The following is a 22,471-nucleotide window of genomic DNA, read 5'->3' on the forward strand; positions in this document are numbered from 1 at the left end:
CAGGAGAACGGTAACAGACACACCGATCCAAGGACATGGAAGGTACATAGATGCACAATGGAAGTAAGTACATGTAGACCAAAGATTCTTTTTTTATTTTTATATATTTTTTTAATTAATTTATTTATTTACAACATAATTATTCTACTGGTTTATACAAAGCAATACACTGTTTGCTTATGGTGCTTATGTGGAGAAGAGCCAATTCTGGAGTAGTTTTCTGAAGAAAAGGTGGTTGTCGGTGGATCTTATGTTGGGGGTAAAGAGTTCCATAGTTTGGCTGCTTGAACAGAGAAGGATAAGGCACCCGTGTTTTTTTTCTTGTATATTGGAATTTTGAGGCAGGATGTCCCTTTAGAGCATAGGTTCCATTGTTGAATGTGTTTGGTGATTTTATTCCTGATGAAGAGTGGTCCCATTCATTGTATTGCTTTGTGGGAGATACAAAGCAGCCTGAACGTGGATCTTCTGGCAACCAGTAACCAATGCAGGTCTTGCAAAGCAGGTGAGATGTGGTCTCGCGGTTTGATATGCAAGGGTAGTCTGGCAGCCGAGTTCTGAATAAGTTGTAGTCTTTTCATGGTCGTTAAAGGTGATCCGTGGTAGAGGCCATTGGCGTAATCGAGTTTGGACAGAACAAGGGAGATGGTAGCTTGGACCTTGTGTGGAAATCCCAAATAAGGGAACATTTGTTGCAGCGTTTTTATAGTGACAAAGCTTGATCTTGCTAGTTTGTCCACTTGGGCATTCATCGACAGCTTGGAGTCCATGGTCATTCCGAGGTTTCTTACTTCCTTCTATACTTTAGGCGGTGATCCCAGTTCATCAGGCCAGGCGGCAAGTGAGTCGTAATGTTTCCAATCGCCACACGTGAGTATTTCAGTTTTTGAAGCATTCAATTTGAGATGGCTCCAAGTAATCCACTGATCCACGGCTCCGAGACAACTGAAAATTGGGTATTTTCAAATGTCTTTGGGGCATTCCAGTTGAAGGAGTATTTGCATGTGTGTGTGAGGTGAAATCGATTGATCAGTACCGGTAATGACTTCATGTAGATGTTGAAAAGCATGGACGAGATGATAGAACCTTGAGGGACCCCTGCTTTTGTGGAGTATGGTTTGGACGAGAAAGGTGGGGTAGGGATGACATTAGTTCTGTTTTGAAGGTAGGACGCGATCCAGTCTAGAGCAGTTCCCTCTATGCTGGATTCATAGAGTCTTTGTTTGTGTGTCATGGTCGACAGTGTCCAAGGAAGCCGAGAGGTCCAAGAGGAGTAGCGCAGCAACCCCGCTGTGGTCAACTGTATTCTTCAGGTCATCCCAGATGGCAAGGAGGGCAGAAGCAGAGCCTCTTCCCGGACGGAATCCTGTTTGGAAGTCTGAGAGTATGTCATTCTCTTCAATGAATTGTGACATCTGGACGAACGCTGCTCTTTTCTATCACTAAGGCCAGGTCTAGGAGTCCCTCAGTGATCGTAGTATAGCTCTGTATACCAGGAACTGGGACTAAGGTAGGCCATTTTCAGCTACATGAATTTACTATTCTTGTAACAGTCACCTATTGTCCACTCCTTGATCCGTCTGACCCTTTCAGTAGGTATACCAATCAAACGGAGTACTGGTGCGTATAGTGGGTTTTATGTTGTTCTAGGCACTACTTTCCTCCAGAAGTGCATTGCTACCTTAAGGTTTTTAGAGTATTTGGGTGCTTGTGCCCAAAGGACCAGCACAAGTGTACCTAAAGCTCCTTACTGTTAATTGTCTCCAAGGGCCTAGTTTAGCGAGTCTAGAACTTTCAAGCTATCCACCTCCGCACTGTAGCTGAGCTGCAAGAAAGTACAGTCTGCAATCTTGGGCCCCAAGCCAACTTTCACCCACAGGAGCATTGTAAAAAGTTCAGCAAAACTCTATGCTTTTCTCCATCCCACATCCATTTCCTTAGCACCACATTTAATGCACTAAACGAAGATTGAGGGATCCTGACTGGAAGATTCACAAAATTGTACGGTATCCGTGGTAGCATCACCATTTTGAATAAGGCCCTCCATGCCATTATAAGCAGTTTTAGAAAGCGCCAAAAAGTGTGGCTTGCAGGTGTCCTCACAACCCAGTGATATATTTTCACTCCAAAGTACTTAAAAGCTTGGGGCTCCAATTTTATGTCTAAGCGAGTTACTGCTGCTAGGGCCCACTGATACTTGAATTATTTCATGACCACTTTTCTTACATACTAATTTAACACCTATGCACCACTCTGCTTCATCATTGCAACAGTAGATACATCATAGCATAATTTTGTTATGGGTAGGTGAAGTGACAACTATTGAAAAGTTACAATTTGCTATTTGTAGTCTTACTGAAAACATTTACACCTATCACTCCTGTAGAATAGCCCATGACGGAATGACATAGTAATAAAAAGATGCTATGGTCCCATATATTCAAAATGCTAAATTAAACATAAGCAATAAAGTATCTGCCAAATAGATAGAGACCAAGCATGGTTACCTTACAATAAAGTGTGCAATCTACACTGAAAAAACTATTGCATTTATTTAAAACACTATGCAAAAATATTATGCGTTCATAGTTTGTAAACAATCTAATACTCCAGGGTTAAGTACATTTTACTGGAATACCTGAAAATAAATATGAAAATGGTATATAAAGCATGAACTAAGTTTTCTGACAGTTGTCTTCAGATGTACCAACAGATCGAGCTCGAGTAAACAAATGAAGCATCCTTAAAAAAAAATGTTCACATAAAAAATAAAGCACATGCATGAGTTTTAATGAAAGAAAACTACATAAAAGAGAAAAAGTAAAAGCACATAGTTTCCAAACACAATTAGCCATGTACTTGATGAAAATAAAGGATAATGTTACTTACCCAGTAAGCATCTGTCCTTGGCATGTAGAGCTGTAGATTCACATGCTTTTCATACTCCTGCCATCTAGTGTTGGGTCCGGATGTTTGCAAGTTGTTTTTCTTCGGAGAAGTCTTTCCAGTCAGGAAGTAAAGCGACTCCTCCTTTCGGTGATAGTGAGCCTGACCATCGACTCCATTATTAGATTGTTTTACCACAGAGGGTGGGAATGGAGTTAGTAAGTGTAGAATAGAGATGTCCATGCGTATGTATGTAAAGTAAGAACTGCAACAACTACAGGTACCTGGGGAGGCGGGTGGGTGCATGTGAATCTACAGCCCTACATGCCAAGAACCGATGCTTACTGGGTAAGTAACATTATCCGTTCAAGGCATGTGAGCTGTAGATCACATGCTTTGCATAGACTATACAGCAGTATACTCCCAAAGCGGTGGCTAACCTGAAGCTGTTACAGTTGTTAGAAACAGTGTTTTAAGTACTGCCTGAGCTACATTAGCTTGTTGCCTCGCTAACACATCGACACAATAGTGCATGGTGAAACGTGCGGTGTAGACCATGTTTTTGCCTTATAGATGTCAGCTAGGGGAAAGTTCCCTAAGAGGGCCATAGTACCCCCTATCTTGTGAGTGGAATGAGCTCTAGGGGGTATTATCAAAGTTCTTTTCCCTTTCACATAATATGTCAGGATACATTTCACGATCGATCTTGCAATGCCTGACTTAGATATGGATTGCCTTTGTAAGGTGGCAAAAAAGCAACAAAAACCTGCTTTGTTTTGTGAAATTCTTTTGTTCTCTCCACATAATATAGTAGAGCTCTTCTAACATCAAGTGTGTGTAGAACTCATTCTGCTACAGAATCAGGTTGAGGAAAGAACACAGGTAACTAAACTGATTGATATGAAAAGTAGACACTACTTTAGGAAGAAATTTAGGATTGGTTCAAACGACTCTGTCTTTGTGAAGCTGAAAGAAAGGCTCTGGTATAGTTAATGCCTGGAGTTCACCAACTCTCCTTAGTGAAGTGATTGAGATGAGAAAAGCAACGTTCCATTAGAGTAATTTTAATTGACTCCTGTGCATTGGTTCAAATGGTGGAACCACTAGCCTTGTAAGGACTATGTTTATGTTCCATACTGTTGCAGGTGGGACTCTTGGTGGTATCACCCTTTCTAATCCTTCCATAAAGGCTTTAATCACTGGTACACTGAATAGAGATAAGTGTTATTTGTTTTATAAGTATGCAGCTACTGCTGCTAGATATATGAGTTAGTCCAGATTGCTGTAAATGTAACAGATAACTGATGTTTTGCACAGAAGCATCAAGAGATTGATATTGATTGCAATAGATAACAAACCATTTCCATGTTGCTGCATAACATGCCCTAGTAGTAGATTCTCTAGCCTCTTTTAGGATATTCATACAGCCTGGCGAGAATTGTTAATAACCAAACTCTGACTTCAGGAGCCAAATCGCCAGCTTGAGTTCTTTGCAATCTGGATGCCCGATTCCTTCATGGCTCTGAGTGAGGAGACTAAAAGTGAGATGCAGCTTTTGGTGCGGAACTACTGACATCTCCAGCAGGGTGGTGAACCAAGGCTGACGTGCCCATGTGGGAGCTATCAGTCTAAGGGATGTTTGCCTGAGCTTCGGAACTACCAGCGTAATGAGTAGGAGAGGCGTAAAAGTATAGGCAAATATCGCTGACAAATTCATCCATAGGGCATTGTCTTTGGAGAGCGGGTGTGGGAACCTGAAGGCGAAGCTTGGGCATTTCACGTTTTGTGGTGTGGAGAACAGGACTATGAGAGGAAATCCCCATTCCTCAAAGTAGGGGAGGAGAACTTGGGGATGAACTCATGGATTTTCTGCCTCTGTCTGATATGAAGGCAATCTCGATAGTTTACTCCTGGAAGATGCTCTGGCATGAGACAAATCTTGTGGTGTATAGCCTATTTCCAAATGGCTTGTGCTATGAGTGACTGTTGGAGAGAGTGTGCCCCCTCCCCCCCGTTTCAGTATATAACACATAGCAGTCATTCTGTCCATGCGGGCTAGGACAGCTTTGTCTATTAGGTGAATTTGAAAAGCTCAGAGCGCTAGAAACACTGCTAGTAGTTCCAGGTGATTTATATGGAGAATTTTGTACTTTAGACTCCACAATATGGAGACTTTTGTACTTTAGACTCCACAACCCTTGGATTGTGATAATGAAGGTGAGCACCCCAACCAGTGAGAAATGCGTCTGCTGTTAGCACGGTCTGTGGAACAGGGTCAATGAAAGGCCGCCCTTCGGATACATTTTGTAGGTTCCACCACTGCAGAGAGCGATGGGTGCAGCCATCTACCAACACTAGATAGGTGAACTGACCCTGCGACTGGTTTCACTGACTTGCTAAGCATTCTTGAAGGGGACACATGTGAAGTCTTGCATGGGGAACAATCACAATGCAAGACACCATCATTCCTATCAGCTGCATAAAGACTCTTGCTGATAATGATTGGTTGGGCTCAAACTGAGTGAGAATGGACTGAATACTGAGAATTCTGGCTGCATTGGAAGAGGTTAAAGCTTTCTAAATGTCTTGGGTGGCTCCTAGATAGGCTTGTGTATCGGAAGGCTGTAGATGAGACTTCAACATGTTCACTGTAAACCCTAGTTGGTGTAGTAAATGAATTGTGGCTTGGGTGTGTTGGAGACACTTTTAGTAAGTGCTGGCTTTGATGAACCTGTCGTCCAGGTATGGGAAAACATGGATGTGCTGTCTTCTCAGATGCGCTGCGACTACTGCCTGGAATTTGGTAAATACCCTGGGAGCAGTGGTGACTCCAAACTGTAGTACTTTGAATTGGTAATGATGACCCGATGAGGTATTTAGGATGAGCAGGATGAACTGGAATGTGGAAACATGCGTCCTTCAAGTCTAGAGTAGACATAACGTCGCCTTGCTGTAGAAGTGTGAGCACTTGTTGAAGTGTCACCATGTGAAAATGTTTTGACTGTATATAGTGGTTTAGTTCTCGGAGGTCCAGAATAGGTCTTGTTAGACCTGGCATCATTGGCGTGAGTCTCCCTTCCATTGTTGACGGATTGCCTCCTCTGTTTTGATATGTTTTTGCTGGTTATATGCTTTGGGCACTGTGCCACTGCTATTCAGTGCCCCAGTGCAAGTGCTCCCTATGTTAAATTATTGTACTAATTGGTGATGCCATGATTGGATTATTTGATTTACCTGTCAGACCGTAGTACAGTGCACCATGTGTGCCCAGGGCTTGTAAATCACATGCTGCTGGTGGGCTTGCAGCACTGGTTTTGCCACCCACAGAAGCAGCTTGTAAAGTCTCATGCCTGCCATTGCAAGTCCTATGTGCAGTCTAGTACTGCCATGTCGACTTGGCAAGTGCACCCACATGCCAGTCCCTAAACTTTCCTTTTGCTTCATATTAGAGACACCTATGGAAGGCCCAAGGGCAGGGTGCATTGTAAGTATAAGGTAGGACATGCTCTGATGTGTGTAGCATGTCCTAATAGTGAATTACAGTCATTCTTGTTTTCACAATTGAAGGCTACCTGTTCTCCATAGGCTAGAATGGGCAGTTAGATTATTACATTCTTATAATCCTAACTGACTCAGGGAACATGGTAGAAATTTGAATTTAATATGCCTGAACTCAGAATAATAAAATACATCTTTTAGAAAATGTGGTTTTAATATTCTGTGTTTGAAAATACCACTTTTAGAAAGTAGGTATGTTCTTGCCTAACTGTCCAGGCCTGCCTCTGCTAGATTGTGCATTTCTTGTCTGGGTTTGTGAGTGACAGGGCTGGGGGATTCCAGGAGACAAGCTGGGGCAGCCGAGTGGTGAATACAGATCTACATTTAGATGGAAGGGAGGAGTTGCACCTGGGACCTGAATAGGGCTAGGCCTTCCCTCTACAATGCTGGCTCCACCTCCTGTGGCTTGTCTGATGTCTCTGCCCTGCACTGTGAAAGGAGAGAAGGAATCTTGACAACAAAGTGTACCAGAGCTGTATCTTCCCTCCCCTGTGCTGGCTCCACCTCCTGTGGGGCGGCTGATGTCTCTGCCATGCACAGTGAAAGGAATAAGAGAGTCATGTAAGCAGAGTGCTAAGGAACTGGTTTGGACAAGGCAGAGGCCTCTTTGCCTTCAGAGAACAAAGAATTTTGGGGTATAAATAATGGGTCCCAAGAAATTAGATCACTTCTGGAACAAGAAAACTTTTGCCAAGGAGAAGTACCAAGGAAGCTGCAGAGTTTTACTGCCCCTCTACCAGTGTGCTGTTTGCTGGGGTGGCCTGCAGTGGTGGCTTCATTGCCAAGGAAAGGAGAAGGAACTTTTTAAGGACTTTCATCATCTTCAGAATATTCTCCAAGGGCTTGAACTGTGCTTGCCTCCTGCTAAAGTCTCAGGGACAAAAGACTTCATCTCCAGCTCCCCTCTGAATTTTCTTGCTGGGAATTCTCAACTCCAGACATTTGCGTGTCGCTGGGAGCTGGAAGCGCGACGCATTGAGAGAAAGCGTGTCGCCGCTGCAGCTGAAATCGTCGCATCGCCGGAGAAGCGAGCCTTCGACGCATCTCCCTGTAAGCGTGTGTTCATCTAAGCTGCCTACTGTCACATCACCGGAGAAGCTTGACGCCATCGAGAGAGTTGCCATCGCCTCACCGGAGAAGCGTGTCGCAGGGCCTGTCGCAGCTCCAAAGTACAGAGTTATCGCAAGCCTGCCAGGGCGTCTATGCATCGTCATCGCATCGCCGCATCAAGTGCGCCATCTTCTCGCATCGCAATCGGATCATCGCATCAAGGCGCCATCTTGCGCACCGCAACAGGCCCGCAGGCTGTGAATCTGCGCATCACGTCCGCACCGGTAAGGATTACGACGCATCCTCTAATCTGCGCAAGCATTAAGCCTTGACACATCTCCCCAGATCACGGAACCGACGCATCTCCCCTTTTGCGAGCCTTGTGTTTACTTTGTGTTACGCATCCTGGTACTTTGTTGAGAACTTTGTCGCATTTATCATCAACTTGAACTTGAACATAACTTTAAGTTATCAGTAACTTTTATCATCTTTAAAGCAATCTTAAGTGTAGTATTGTGGATTTTTGTTGTTTGTGGTCTTGTGTTAAGTCTAAATAAAGAATACTTATATTTATAAAACCTGTGTTGTGTCCATCTGTAGTGTTTTCACTGTATTACTGTGTATATTCACAAATTCTTAACACACTGCCTCTGAGATAAGCCTGTCTGCTAGTGCCAAGCTACCAAGTGGTGAGCAGGGGTTATTAAGGAGTGTAATCCCCTTATCCTGACTTAGAAGTAAGGGTCCCTATTTGGACAAAGGTGAATACCATTGCCAACTAGAGACCCCCTAGATCTAACAGGTCTCAAGGAGCTGTCCTTTTTGGGAATTAGAAAATACAGGGAGTACACGCCTGACCCTTGATATGGTAACAATACGGGCTCTATAGCTCCTTTTAGCAAGATAGACTAGACTTATTGTTTGAACAGTTGTAAACGTTCAGGTGACATTTTGTGAGAACGAGGTGGAATGTTTTGAAGATTGGTGGTAAGCTCCAGGCAATAACCGTGTTGGATAATTCCTATTACCAATTAGTCTGTAGTCACGGATTGCCAAATAGAGAGGAATTGTAGAAGACGTCCCCAGAAAGGTGTTAAATGATCGGGGAAAGGGTAAGCAAGTCACTGCTTGTTAGGGGAAGGGAAATTATGTGGAGTTGCCCCTACCTTTGCCGCTGTTACCTATGTATCCTCCTCTAAAGAGGATGTGGTCTTGGACCCCCCACAACAGAAGGAGTGACGAAAGGAGCCGAGATTAGAAGGAGACTGTAGGGCTCCCATTGATTTAGCTACCTTGGTGTCCGTCTTTATTTTCTGGTTTGCGCTTCTGTGGCGGTTTAGTAAGAAGATGTCCTGTATCAGGATTAATGTAAAGATCCTTTTGTTTTGGGTCTGATCAGGGAGGTGGGACGTCGACAATCGGATCCTGCAGCTTACAGAGGAACATTTTTCAGTTTAGGCACGGAAAAATTACTTTTCGGCACAGAAGGAATCGGATCCGAAGCCGTTTTCGTTTCGGTGTCAAGGATTTCGGCTCTGAAGCAGTCTTCAGCTTTGAGCATGAAAGTTTTGGCTTGGTTCCCGACTTTGGGAGACTCCATCCCGAGCCAGAAGGCTTAGCAACATGTTTTGGTGCTGACCCTGTCAGAGACATCTTCTCGGTGCCGACCGTGGCCTAAAGGCGGGGGTGGAATTCAAAGCCTTTTGCTTGGTCTGAGTTGGATTTTGGGACAAGAGGTGTTTGGTACTCTCGGGATGGTGACCTTGCGGTATGTTGTCCACTATCTCGGTGTCCGATTCCAGAATAGATACATGTTCTTCCTGTTCTTCTTCAGCCCCTTGTGCATCAAATTCCTCTGGCTCGGATCCTTCACCAAAGATGTCCAGCGTGTATTCGATGTTCTGGCTATGCATTTCACAATGTTGAGACAGACTATCGATGGGCGTTTTCTTCAATCAAAGTGATCTGCATGCGTCGTAGTCTTGTTCGTTGTGATCCAGAGAAAAGCACAAGTTGCACACTTCGTGTGAGTCGGTGCGGGGATACTTTGCGTGGCACAGAGAACAGAATTTGAATGGAGTCCATTCCATCGACTGCCAGATGGAGCAACGCGATTAGGCCTAACGGCCTCCCCGAGTTTTCCGATTGAAATAGAGATATTCTTGAACTAATACGCAGAGAAGTGAGATACGCGTTCGAAACAATACCGACGTGGGTAGAGTGGATTGCACACCAAAGCAAATCTGAAAGAAAAAAATTCAAACCGGAGCGCAGCAATACACGTCCGAACCCGATTGCCCCAAGGCCAATCTGAAGAATTGTTTTGAACCGGAGCGCAGCAATACTCGTCTGAACCCGATGGCAGAAAAAAACAATCTAACAATGGAGTTGATACCCTTGAACACTATCACCGAAAGGAGGAGTCACCTTACCTCGTGACTGGAAAGACATCTTTGGAGAAAAATAACTTGCAAACATCCGGACCCAACACTAGATGGCAGGAGTATGCAAAGCAGGTGATCTACAGCTCACATGCCTCGAACATGGATTTTTCAGGTTGTAAACCTTTCAAAGCTTCAGTGTTAATTTATTCTGCTTCCATTTCATCCGATGGTAAAATACATTTGTGCTTTTTCTGTATGACGAGTTGCTATTTCCCAGCATGATATTTTACAGATCACTGAAAAGCCTGTGAGGTTTACATACTGTTACATTATTTCTAGTAAGCAAGCAACAGGTAACAAAGATCAAATTAACCAAGTTTTTAAAAACTAAAACCCTGGAATTTAGTATCAATACACAAGCTTAGTGACTTCAAATGGCACTACAATTTACAAATAAACAAACTGTTACAATTTAGTGTAAACTACAACCTGTAGCATTTACTGTCTAGTGTACAAAAGGTCCCTTTCCTGCTTATGAGACAGTATCTTTACAGCATATATTATTGAACAGCTAGCAAAAATAAAAAAAGACAAATAAATACAAAAAAGTGATTTGCATTTTCACTCCACCTAGCAGATGGATCATCGTCATGTATTTGTCAGGGCAAATCAACATAGTTTAAGCTAGATAGCATAGTTCAACAGCCTTGTCATGCTTCTGCCATAGTGCTGTTAGTTCTGCCCACCAGTATGCTTCATATTCATATCACACCCCTGAGATAGAATGCAAACCAATCTGATTAACAGGACAAGAAAGAAACTTACATTCCACCCTCAAGTTGGGGTCCAACCTTCTCATACATCTTTATCAATCGACTGCAGTTATAGACAAACATGCCATCCAGCTCTCGCTGCTCAATGTTGACTCCGAAGATAAAGTTCAGCTCCTTAGGTTCTTTCAATGCCCTGTGAGAGGAAAACAAAGAAGAGTATTCACTGGCAACTACACACCAAGTACCTTAGCCCTCATGTCAAGAACAAGTGATTGCTCTCTTTTTAATACAAGGCATGCAATGCTACCTACACACTCACTACAATGACAGAAACAGGTGACACCACAGGGAAAGGCTAGGCGACACCTGCCTTCAACAAAGCAAGGCTATCCAACAGCTGCCAAGTTTGTGTATGTTATTGCAGGCTTGGCAACATCCAAAACTATGAAAAGTAAGGTCAAGCAATTACTGTCTTTTCCTGCAGTAGCTTGAAAGCCACGGTCTCACTACAAACTAGGGCAGTATATATACTGCAAGGATAAGCAACAGCAGCACCTACCCTACAATGACTGCTAACAATTGTCCCTATACTGCATCGACCTGAAGCAATCTCGTCCTCACAGCAAAGACACTACAATGATATCTACCTCACAAGGTAACAATACCAAACAATTGCTCCCTTGCTGCAAGGAAATGCGTCAAACTAGGATCACAGTAGTGAGATGTGCACTAGCTGGCTCTACACTTCAGGGCCAAATAAATTAGGCATCCTCAATGTAAAGACATCAGACAGTTATATCCCCACTGTGAGGTTATATCTAAGTTGGTAACACACTACAGAGTCTCGTTACTGTGCAAACACTTGGCAGAAGCCTTCTCACTCCAAGGACATGTGAAAGCTTTCCCTTTATTGCAAAAAACATGAGCCAGTTGTTTCTTCATTGTTAAGACCAGACATCAACGTCCTAACTGTCAGAATAAGCCTTTACTGCGTTCTCCTTGTGAGAATATGCAACAGATGCCTAATCACAGAGCACACATGATCAATGTCCCAATGTGATGACATACAATAGCTACCTCACAGTGAGGACATGCAAAGGCTGTCTCACTTTAAGGACACAGAATAGCTGCCTTATTGAAAGGGCATAGTAAAGGTGCGGCCTTGCAATGGAAAGCCTCCATTGGGAGGCATGCAATAGCAGCCTAACTGTAAGAGTATTCAGCAGTTCTACAATCCCAGCAGCCATGTGCCTTTTTCTCAAAACCAAGTATCACTCGTGTGACCAAGCCATTCTGTAATCAGTTTAGGTGTGCACTGTGACAAAGCAAACACCAGTGGCAATACAAATCGGAATTTTCATTATTTCAAGGCACACATTAGAATGCAATAAAAAATCTAAAGGAAAATCGTAGTGAATATTAGTAGTGTTAAGTCGAGTGGGAAAAGGGAGATAATTCAAGCTCTTTATATATACAAGCAGTAGAAAAACAGGATGCATTTTAATGGCAGTATTTCTTATAGTACCTGTGCAGCTTTTATTTTAGATTCTTAGGCCATTATGTCAGGGTATCCATGCAAGTTCCGCATTCTCTTTCATATTGCCAATTTGTGTGTAATGCCACCAAGAAGTGGTTTAAGTTTAAGGCTCTCGTCTTTTTAATAACCCGTTAATTACAATTTGTTCTAAGACCTTCTATTGCGGTTGATAAGGGCAATATGATGCAGATATGTACAGTTATATGCTCCGAATTACACAATGTGGTCATGCGAGGAAACAAGGATTAGAACACGGGTGCAACAACATTCAGCAATTTAAATACATTATATTGCTTAGCGAGGGGTTAGAGGGATGGGGTCTTATACTGGGATTTTTTAACAAGGAGTCTTCCATTCATAAATATACTTCTCTGCAGGACTGCTCTTTTTTGAGAAGAAAATAGGCTTTAATGGTCAAAATTCTGGATTAACCCTGGGCTATGTACTTTCTTCGGGACTACAGAGTTTTCACTCTTTTTAAATGGAAGTAGAAATTGGCTTCAAGGCAGAAGTCAAGATATTAATCACTCAGAAAAAAAGAATGGATACATTGCAAATAGCCCTGAATAAATGGCAACTGTGGGCACTGACCATATGCGCTGGTTAGAGTAAGCAACAACTTCCTGCCTACTGACAAACCAAACCTGGTTAAAGGAACTTCAAGATACTATATTTATATACCAACAAGTGATTTCTAGACAACATTAGAGTGCACTCCCATGAATTATTTAAAGTCACTAAATGTTAAGCATAATCCCCTGGTAGCTGTAACAAATGGCAGACAGACTTAACTTAGGACATATGTAGAGTATTTATGCAGCACCAAAACAGTAATAAGAGAATATGTTAAACAATAAAAATCCAAACCCAATTTGAAAAATAAATCAAAATTTATAAAATGACTAAAATGACAAAAATCCAATAAGGGGAACTGGCAATATGACCTTTTAAAGATTTGGGCAAAAATAATGCCAAAAAAGTGCTGGAAAGCCCATGATTGTGGTAGACTGTAGGCTGGGAGCAATTTCAGGATTACCAGGATGGAGTGCCTGTTGGATACACAAACCAGGTTAGTACCGGTCAAAAATCTTACCTTCAGGTTGTTTTCAAGTGGTCGTTTTTAGCAACCTAAATTATCTGGACGTTTGTCTATCTGGGTGTATAATTACAGTTGAAGTATATTAATATTTTGTTTCCAATGACATATGGTTCATGAGATGGTTCTTATCGGAGCACATTTCCGCTATGTCCGTGATATTTTTCTTCTGTGTTAGGGGTCAGGGAGCCCACCTTCAGCTTCAAAGGTTGAGCGTTGGTGAGTGTATGGGTTCTTTGCTGGGCCGTCTCAAACTTCTCTCCTGCAATGTCAATGGTCTTGGTGATCGAATAAAGAGGGGTGTAGTGTTGCAGTATGTTAAACTCCCAGCGCCCGACCTGGTGCTTCAAGAAACTCATAACCAGGGTCCTTCTTACTGTGCACTCAACAGATGGGGGGTATAAACTCATAGCCCATGCAGTTTATACTCGAGGCTCTAGAGGAGTTAGCATTCTTGTACGCACCTCCTTTCCCTTTAAGGTTCAGAAAGTTGTACGTGACGCCTTGGGTCAATTTGTCTCGGGAATACCACCTTGAGCGACTTGGGTACACACCAGCTAAATTTGCCTTAAGGTGACATGCTATTTGGGGGGTGACTGCAATGTGGCTTTTGATGGAGAGTTGGATCGCCTAACCCCTAGATCGGGCGAAACCTCTGTTAGATTACTGTCTGAATTTTTTGAGGGCACTCGGTATCAAAGACGCTTGGCGTGTCTCTAATCCAAGTGCGAAGCAATATAACTTTCACTCTGGTGTGCACTGTAGCTTGTCGCTTATCGTTTATCTCTTTTGTAAAGCTGCCCAGCTCCCCATTTTCAATAAATTATCCTTTCTACCTGTGGGAATCTCCGATCACTCGCCCATTGGGACTTATTATGGGGTACCGCCCCCCCCCCCCCCCCCGGCGACAGTGGCTGGGCACAAAAAAGAAAAACAGCAACAGCTAGAGGCTATTAAAAGTGAGATTTTGGCCCTTGAACAAACCTAGTTTCCGATAGGTCGCCGGAGATCTCGCACAAATTGGCAGTCAAGCAAAAAGAATACTGGGATATTGCTGGAGATTCTGCTAGGGTTCAATACAGGGCAACTCAGCACAGGATTTATGATATTGGCAATAAAGCTAGTAAGTTGCTGGCTTGGCTTGATAGGAGGAATCTAGCGCATAGATGGGTCGCTGAAATTATAGATGAGACCGTTCGCCATCATGATAGAGTAGGTATCGCTGACGCCTTTGCCACTTATTTTAGGGGCGTCATCCGCCACGCAGGAGGAAGCCGCAGAATTGCTCACTACGCTACCACTACGTGTCTAGACTCCCAAGTGGTCGCAGAGCTAGACGTGGCGTTAACGGCCGAAGAAATCTCTAAAGCCATTTTCTCCTTGCAGTCCGGAAAGGCCATGGGCCCTAGTGGACTCCCGATTGAACTGTATAAGACCGTTGCTTTGCTTATTGCCCCTTATCAGCTGGGCATGTACGATGCCAGTGTGCAAGAGGGCGCTCTCCTGGCTACGCAACGCTTGGCCAATATAGTCATCATACATAAGCAAAGGAAACCTCCAGATAGATGCTCCTCTTACTGACCCGTTTCCCTCCTTGACCCAGAGGTCAACATTTTGGCCAAAAAACTGGCTCTGCGCCTCTCACCCCTCCTTCCCAAACTGATTCACCCGGATCAATCTGGCTTTATGCCAACCAGAATTACAGCACTTAATTTGCGTTGATTGTTCGGGGTATTGGGACGGGCTTTCACTAGACAAGAGGACTTAGTTATTATGTTTTTGGACGCCAAAGTGGGGTTCGACGTGATTGAATGGCCTTTCCTCTTTGCAACGTTGAAAAGATACCATTTTGGAGACCAGTTTCTAGATTGGGTGTGTCTCCTCTATTCAAAACACCTGGCGAGAATTGCAGTGAATGGCAGCAGATCGGCAGTTTTCGAGTTGGTGCACGGCACAAGACAGGGATGCCCACTATCCCCTTTTTTGGACACGCTGGCGCTTGTACCTCTTGCGGTATGGGTCAGGGGGGACCCCTGGATTCGGGGACTGAACTGGACTGAACTGGTCACCATGTGCATAGTACAAAAACCAGCAATAAAATGGAGTCCAGGAAAAAAGAAAAAAAAGGGGGTGACCATGGAGAAAAGGTGGATTTTCTATAGATGTTATAGGTAGTTACATGAATACTGTACTTGGATTTGTTATATCGGTAATACGTCTGCATATCATTTCCAAAGTGGATAAAGCAAGTCCTACTGTGCTGGGTCAGGGACACACCTGTGATATACTGTGCTATAACACTCCAAAATTGCAGTACAAAAAGCTTTATCGTTACACCCAAACGCCAATTATACATCAGAACACAAGTCAGTTTAGGTAGTAACATGAAGCAGTTATACTTTCCTTCAACTCTAACTATTTATTTACATATTTTTCCAGCATGGCTTTTACAAAATAAAAGATTATGTTTTGATGAATCGAGGTCCTCGTGCTTTGTGTGTGGATAAAAATATGTTTGAAAATCTTTAACTGGCTACCAAATCACAACTTTATAGGACAACTTCATCAGCAAGGGAAGTGTAACATGGGAAAACTACTTCTTTGAGTATGATGTACATGCTGCACTATTGGAATATTGCACTGCCAATCAACATTTACCTCTGCTTTGCTTCTTTCAAGCATTTCTTCATTTCTGCCTCCCTGCGAAACATAATTGCAGTGTTTTGCACCTGACGCAAAGTTGCCTAGAACAAGAAAAGAAACAGATTAAACAAACGTCTAAGCAACAAGCAGCAAGTGAATCTTGTCAATTTAGTTGGGACCTGATTTGACAACATTTTTATCACTAGCTACAAGCAAACATGATTATCCTGCTTTCACCCATGCCCACTAAATTAAGTGACAATTTTGACTGACAAATGACAAAGGCCCTAACAGGTGCAGTGCTGCTGAAGATGACTGTGTGATGACACAGATTTTGCTGTATGTCTGATGCACAGTGATAAACTCCTGGTGGAAATTTTATCAGTGTAGAATATTGTCAGGCCTGGGTATGATGTTACAGTGAGAGGTGTTTTCCGTAGTGCAATAGTAACAATTAGGCTTGGTTTAAATATGGTTTGTGTGAGTGTTCCCAGTGGGGAAGTTGACAGGAAAAGTGTTCCTAAACCAGGGTCCTTGGACCACAAAGCTTCCAAGTACTTTTAAGCTGCAGCCTGTTCTGGAGATGAGCTACAGGCTTTGCCCTGACCCTGGGTGTGCCTTATCTGCGTTTATATCTTAGGCACACTGGTGCCCGATGCTGAATGTGATGCATGACTCCAGATTTTTAATAGTATGGGTTTTGGGTCTAAGCCTCCGGAGTGTGTGGGCTGATTGTGCCTGTGTTGTAAGTCCTAAGAGTAGATGTGCATGAACCTGGGCATTATGTATGTCCTAAGGAGGGTATTTTTGGAGCTGCTTGTGATCCAAGCATAAGGCTGGGTGTGTTTCATTGTGTGTCTGATGTAGGACTTAAGGTTGGTTGTGCCGGAACATGCTGTGATGTATGCTCTATGGCTGTTGTGAGGGACACTGCCTTTAATGTATTCCTAGGATTAGGTCAATAGAAGTCTGGGTGTGGAGAAAGCCCTAGGTTTGGATGTGTCTCAATGCAAGTGTGATGTATACCCAAACGTTGAGTGTGTCTGACCTAATGTGTGATGTATTACCTAAGGTTGGGTAAAACTGGTCCCGTACCCTAGAGTTGGAGGTTCCTTTAATCTATGCCCTAAGGTTATGTGAATCTAGTCCCCAGAATGATAAAACTGAGGAATTGGCTTTGCCGATAGTCACCCTAGACTCTCTTGAAAGGTCTCCGCTGAGTCTTAGTTCCAGTGCTCGAGCTTTGCTCTCCGCTTCTTTTGCCTTCTCCTCCGCTGTTTCAAGAAAGATAGAACAACAATCCGAGAGGTTAGATCATTGCTTTTTCTAAGCAATAAGCTGTCCTCTACAAACAAATAAATATGGGCAAATGTCTCCAATTGGTAACTACAGAATTTTAAATTCAAACCCCCATGAGCTATGCAAATATGAAGTTATTGCTTATGAACTTGGTTGTCCATTACCCAACCACATTTAAGTTTTGTCATATTGCATGCATAGTTCCATCTCTTCATAGGAATTAAGAGAGACCCCTGAAGTCCAACCCTCTAAAATCTCAATCTTAATGATCTGAAAAGCTCTGGTTCAACATTCCTGGCTTTTGCCAATCCTAAATTATGCCCCACTAGAAGTAAATTCTAGACCAAAAAAAACTTGAACGGCCGGTGGTGGTTTGGGCATGCACATACAATGTCCAGATGCACATACAATGTCCAGCACATGACATCAAACAGAAATAATTATTTTCCATGCACGGTTTAAAACCTTGCATTTTACCTCACTTATGGCATGTGAAATCATAGTAACTAAAATAACATTTCTAACTTCTCAAATTATATTATTTGTCACAACACAGTGGACCCTAGAGTGGTGAGTTATGGTTAATGTTGTCTGGTTAGCGAGCAGAAAAGATTGTGAAACGAGGTCCTCTACTTATAATAATTTGAATGTGGTGGATTAATTGAAAATGGAAGTTAAAAGTATAACTTTAGAATTTTTAAAGTTTTGTACTTTAAACTTGGTTTGCATAGGGAAAATACGTTTTCCTAACTATAATTAAACTTTAAACATGTTTTTTAATGGAATATTACCCATACACGTATGAAGTAAGCATTACCTGACAGAAGTGCCCATTAGGTTGGGATTTAAGATGGCAATTGAAAATATATAGGATGTATCATGTGTAAGAGAAGCTAAACTACTCTGGTGATGAAGGAAGCTGGCTCTATATATAATATACCGAAAAAGAGGTATACTGTGTGGAGAGTCCAGGTATCCCTTACTAGTGGATATGGTTTGCTTTAACAATCCCAAGGTGCTTTTTTTGTGGTGATTTGGTCCAGCAGCCTTAGGCTAATCAAGGAGGAGTGTTAGACATTTGTTGCATACACATAGCCAGTTAATGACACACACTCAATAAGGAGATCCACACCAATGTAGAAAATAACACATTTTTATTTATTTTTAGCGCCAAGAGCTTAGTTATTGGGTGGGTACTTTTTTGAATGGCAGTTTTAAAGAAAAACTGTAAATATACATGTATTGTCTGTAATGCTGTTATGTGTATCCTCTGGGGAAAACACATATTTTGCATTTGGGCGCTTGTCAGCGACTTACAGAACCAATCTTCTGGAGTTAAGCTAAGTACAAGGCAAGGTCCAAGACAGCACCAAGAGGTAAATTCAGGAGGCTTTGGTGTGTTCACGTGTAGAGTTGCTTTTTGGCATCAAGTGTCCCATTGCTATCAATGGTTAACAGTCCTGGGACAACGGGGCTGCAAGTAAGGACTAGGGGTCCAGTCTGGCTCAACCAACAGGGGGGGACGCAGTCTCACGAAGCTCAGGCATGTAGGGACACCTTCTGTCCACCTCCAGATGATTGTATACAGTAAGCCACTAGGTAGTTACATCATGCACAGAGTCCAGAGATTCCCCCTGAAGTGTACAGGGCTTAATGCAAACCCAAAGTGCTCTATCTGTAGTAGTGTGGGCAAGCAGCCTTAGGCCTAATACAGAGGAGCGTAAGACATTTATGGTGCATACAATGAAAAGTAAATGACACACGACTCAAAGGGTAATCAACACCAATTTTATATAAAAGGAAAATGCTACTTACCAGTATGCATCTGTTCTTGGCAGGTAGGGCTACAGATTCTTACACTGTGCATTGGATCGCTACCTGGTGTTGGGCTCGGATGATTCATGTTGTTGTCGTCTTGGAAGAAGTCTTTGTAGTCACGAGATAGGTGACTCCTCCCTTGGACGATAGTGCGCATGGGCATAATCTCCATCCTTAGATTGTTTTTCGCCATGATGGGAAATGATGGAGTTTGTAGAAAGAAGAAAGGATGTCCATGCGTGTATATCTAATTAAGATACAACTGGAACAGATACAGGCCCTGGGGAGGTGGGAGGGCGTGTAAGAATCTGCAGCTCTACATGTCAAGAACAGATGCATACTGGTAAGTAGCATTTTCCATTCGAGGCATATGAGCTGCTGATCTTACACTGTATTTGATTCGATTGTACAGCAGTGTCTCCCCTAGCGGTGGTCACCTGTATCTGTTGCAGTAGTTTGAAAAAGGGTTAAGGACAGCTTGGCCTACTGCAGCTTGCTGTTTAGCTTGCACATCAACACAATAGTGTTTAGTGAAGGTGTGTGTTGAAGACCATGTTGCAGCCTTGCAGATGGCTTCTAGGGGAATGTTCCCTAAGAAAGCCATGGAGGCTCCTAGTTTGCGTGTGGAGTGTGCTCTAGGAGGAACTGTTAATGTGCGTTTTGCCTTGTGATAGCATATTTGTATACATTTAACAATCCACCTTGCAATTCCTGATTTTGAAATGGGGTTGCCTTTATGTGGTGGAGAGAAAGCTACAAACAGTTGCTTTGTTTTACGAAAGGATTTGGTCCTATCAATATAATAAAGAAGAGCTCTTTTTACATCTGGTGTATGTAGAGGTCTTTCTGCTACAGAGTCTGGGTTTTGAAAAAACTCTGGTAAATCTACTGATTGATTTAGATGAAAAGGAGTAATTACTTTAGAAAGAAATTTAGGATTAGTCCGTAGAACCACCTTGTTACGGTGTAGTTGTAAAAATGGTTCTTGTACCTACTGGTATTACACTCCAGAGAAACTTCACGAAATGGATCATACTAAAGAGGCGACATGTTGGCGTGGGTGTGGCGAGAGAGGCACACTGGTACATCTATTGTGGGAATGTGCCCAGCTTCAGGGGTACTGGAGGTTGGTCCTTGATGAGGTAGATGCACATTTTGATACAGAGATCCAGAGGTTTCCCTCCTATGTACTATTGGGTTTGCCTAATTCCATTACTTATCCGTTGTGGTCCCGCAGGGATCGTCTGATTGCAATTGCCCTAGGGTCAGCACTACAGAACATCTTATCCCTTTGGCGCACCCCACATGTCCCCACATTTCAGGGGTGGTTGCACAGTCTTTGGAATGTTCTGGGCATGAAAAAACTGTCTCTGATTAAAGCCGGAGAGGGTGCTAAATATGCGGAATTGTGGCAGCCTTTTCTATCCCTACTAGCCACAGAATTTAGAGAGGTCATCTGCCCCAGATATCTTCGATTGCTGCGTTTGTCCCAGGATGAAGGTTGAGGTGCTTTAGAGTGGCCAGTCGTGTTGCGCTATGTGGCCAAGGCCTTGTGGATATGTACTATTGCTGTCTGTGACCTTATTTGTTAATAAACAGATTTAATACTAAAATGGTTCTTGTATAGTGAAAGCTTGAATCTCACTAACTCTTCTAAGAGAGGTAATAGCAATTAGAAAAAAAAGCTGTTTTCCATGTGAGAAATTGCAGTTCACACTTATGTAAATGTTCAAAAGGGGGCCCCATGACCCTTGTGAGTAAAAAGTCTAGGTTCCACACTGGGGATGGCTGTAACCTAGGAGGAATGATTCTTTTTAATCCTTCCATAAAAGCTTTGATTGCAGGTAATCTAAATAACGACATATGTTCTCTATTTTGTAGATATGCTGCAATGGCTGCAAGATGTAAATGTATAGATGAATATGCTAGATTACATCTTTGTAAATGGAGAAGGTAACATATGATATTTTGGATGGAAGCATGCAGAGGATCAATTTGATTGTTAGAGCAGAAAATGGCAAATCTCTTCCATTTTGCAGCATAGCAATCTGTAGTAGTAGGTCTTCTGGCTTCTTTAACCCCTTCGCTGCTCATGACGAGCTCAGCTCGTCATGCAGTACACTGGTCGTGTGCTCATGACGAGCTGAGCTCGTCATGAACAATGGGGATCATGCATATGCAGCACAGGAGGGGAATTGCCTTAGCAGTCATTTGGTTAATGATATTTATACAGTCTGGTGGTAGGTTAAGGTAACCAAACTCTACGACTTCAGGAGCCAGATCGCCAGATTCATTTGACTTGGATCTGGATGCCTGATGTCTCCATGGTTCTGCGTTAGCATTGATGGTGTCAGAGACAGTCTTTGGTGTGGAACCAAAGAGAGTTCTAGCAGTGTGGTGAACCACGGTTGGCGTGCCCATGTGGGAGCTACCAGGATCAGTTTGAGAGACTGTTGTCTGAGCTTGCGTACGACTAGTGGTATTAGTGGAGTTGGCGGAAAAGCATACGCAAATCTGCCTGACCAGTTCATCCATATCGTATTGCCCTTAGACAACGGATGTGGAAACCTGGCGGTGAAGGTTGGGCATTTTGCGTTTTCATTTGTGGCAAACAGGTCTATGTCTGGATGACCCCACTTGTGAAAGAATGGTTGAAGAACTTGTAGATGTAGTTCCCATTTGTGAATCTGTTGTATCTGTCGGCTTAACAGATCGGCTATCTGATTGTGAACTCCTGGAAGTTGTTCTGCAAGCAGATACACGTTTTGTGGAATGGCCCATCTCCAAATGTTTTGTGCGAGTTGGGATAGTTGCAGGGATTGTGTGCCTCCTTGTTACTGTATGTAGTACATGGGTGTCATGTTGTCCGTCCGGATTAAGACAGCTTTATTTTGTATGTGTACTTGGAAGGACTTTAGTGCCAGGAAAATTGCTAGCAACTCTAGGTGATTGATGTGAAGCACCCTCTGTTGAGCAGTCCATCTTCCCCGAGTTGTGTGGTGGAGCAGATGTGCTCCCTATCCTGTCAGGGATGCGTCTGTTGTCAATACTATTTGTGGAATAGGCTCTAAGAACGGCCGCCCTCTGGACAAGTTTTTGGTGTTCCACCACTGCAGGGCGAGATGTGTGCGGCTGTCCACCAACACCAGGTCTGTTAGTTATCCTTGTGCCTGATTCCACTGATGTGCTAGACATTCCTGCAATGGACGCATTTGCAGTCTTGCATATGGTACAATAAAAATGCAAGATGCCATCATGCCTATTAGTTGCATGAACACTCTGGCTGGGAGAGAGTGTTGGTTTTGAAACCTTGTAATTAAGGCGTGAATGCTCTGTATCCTGGCTGAACTGGGATAAACTAGAGCTGTATTTGTGTTTATGGTAGCCCCTAGATATTGATGTACATGAGAGGGCTGTAGATGTGACT

At 43.1% G+C, this 22,471-nt stretch overlaps 1 protein-coding gene across 3 annotated transcripts in view; it reads right to left on the minus strand.

The window, feature by feature from the left end:
- The window catches only part of MORC2 (MORC family CW-type zinc finger 2), a 322,812-nt gene that overhangs the window by 178,741 nt on the left and 121,600 nt on the right, over positions 1-22,471 (minus strand). For all 3 annotated transcript variants that reach the window (XM_086943169.1, XM_086943168.1, XM_086943171.1), the window contains exons 12-14: positions 17,119-17,201; positions 15,943-16,028; positions 10,704-10,844 (exon numbers count right to left, since the gene is read on the minus strand). In XM_086943169.1, the coding sequence (XP_086799295.1) occupies positions 10,704-10,844; positions 15,943-16,028; positions 17,119-17,201 (310 nt within the window). The remainder of the gene's footprint in view (positions 1-10,703; positions 10,845-15,942; positions 16,029-17,118; positions 17,202-22,471) is intronic.

The sequence above is a fragment of the Lissotriton vulgaris genome, chromosome 11 (genome assembly GCF_964263255.1).
Source record: "Lissotriton vulgaris chromosome 11, aLisVul1.2, whole genome shotgun sequence".
Classification (NCBI taxonomy): Eukaryota; Metazoa; Chordata; class Amphibia; order Caudata; family Salamandridae; genus Lissotriton; species Lissotriton vulgaris.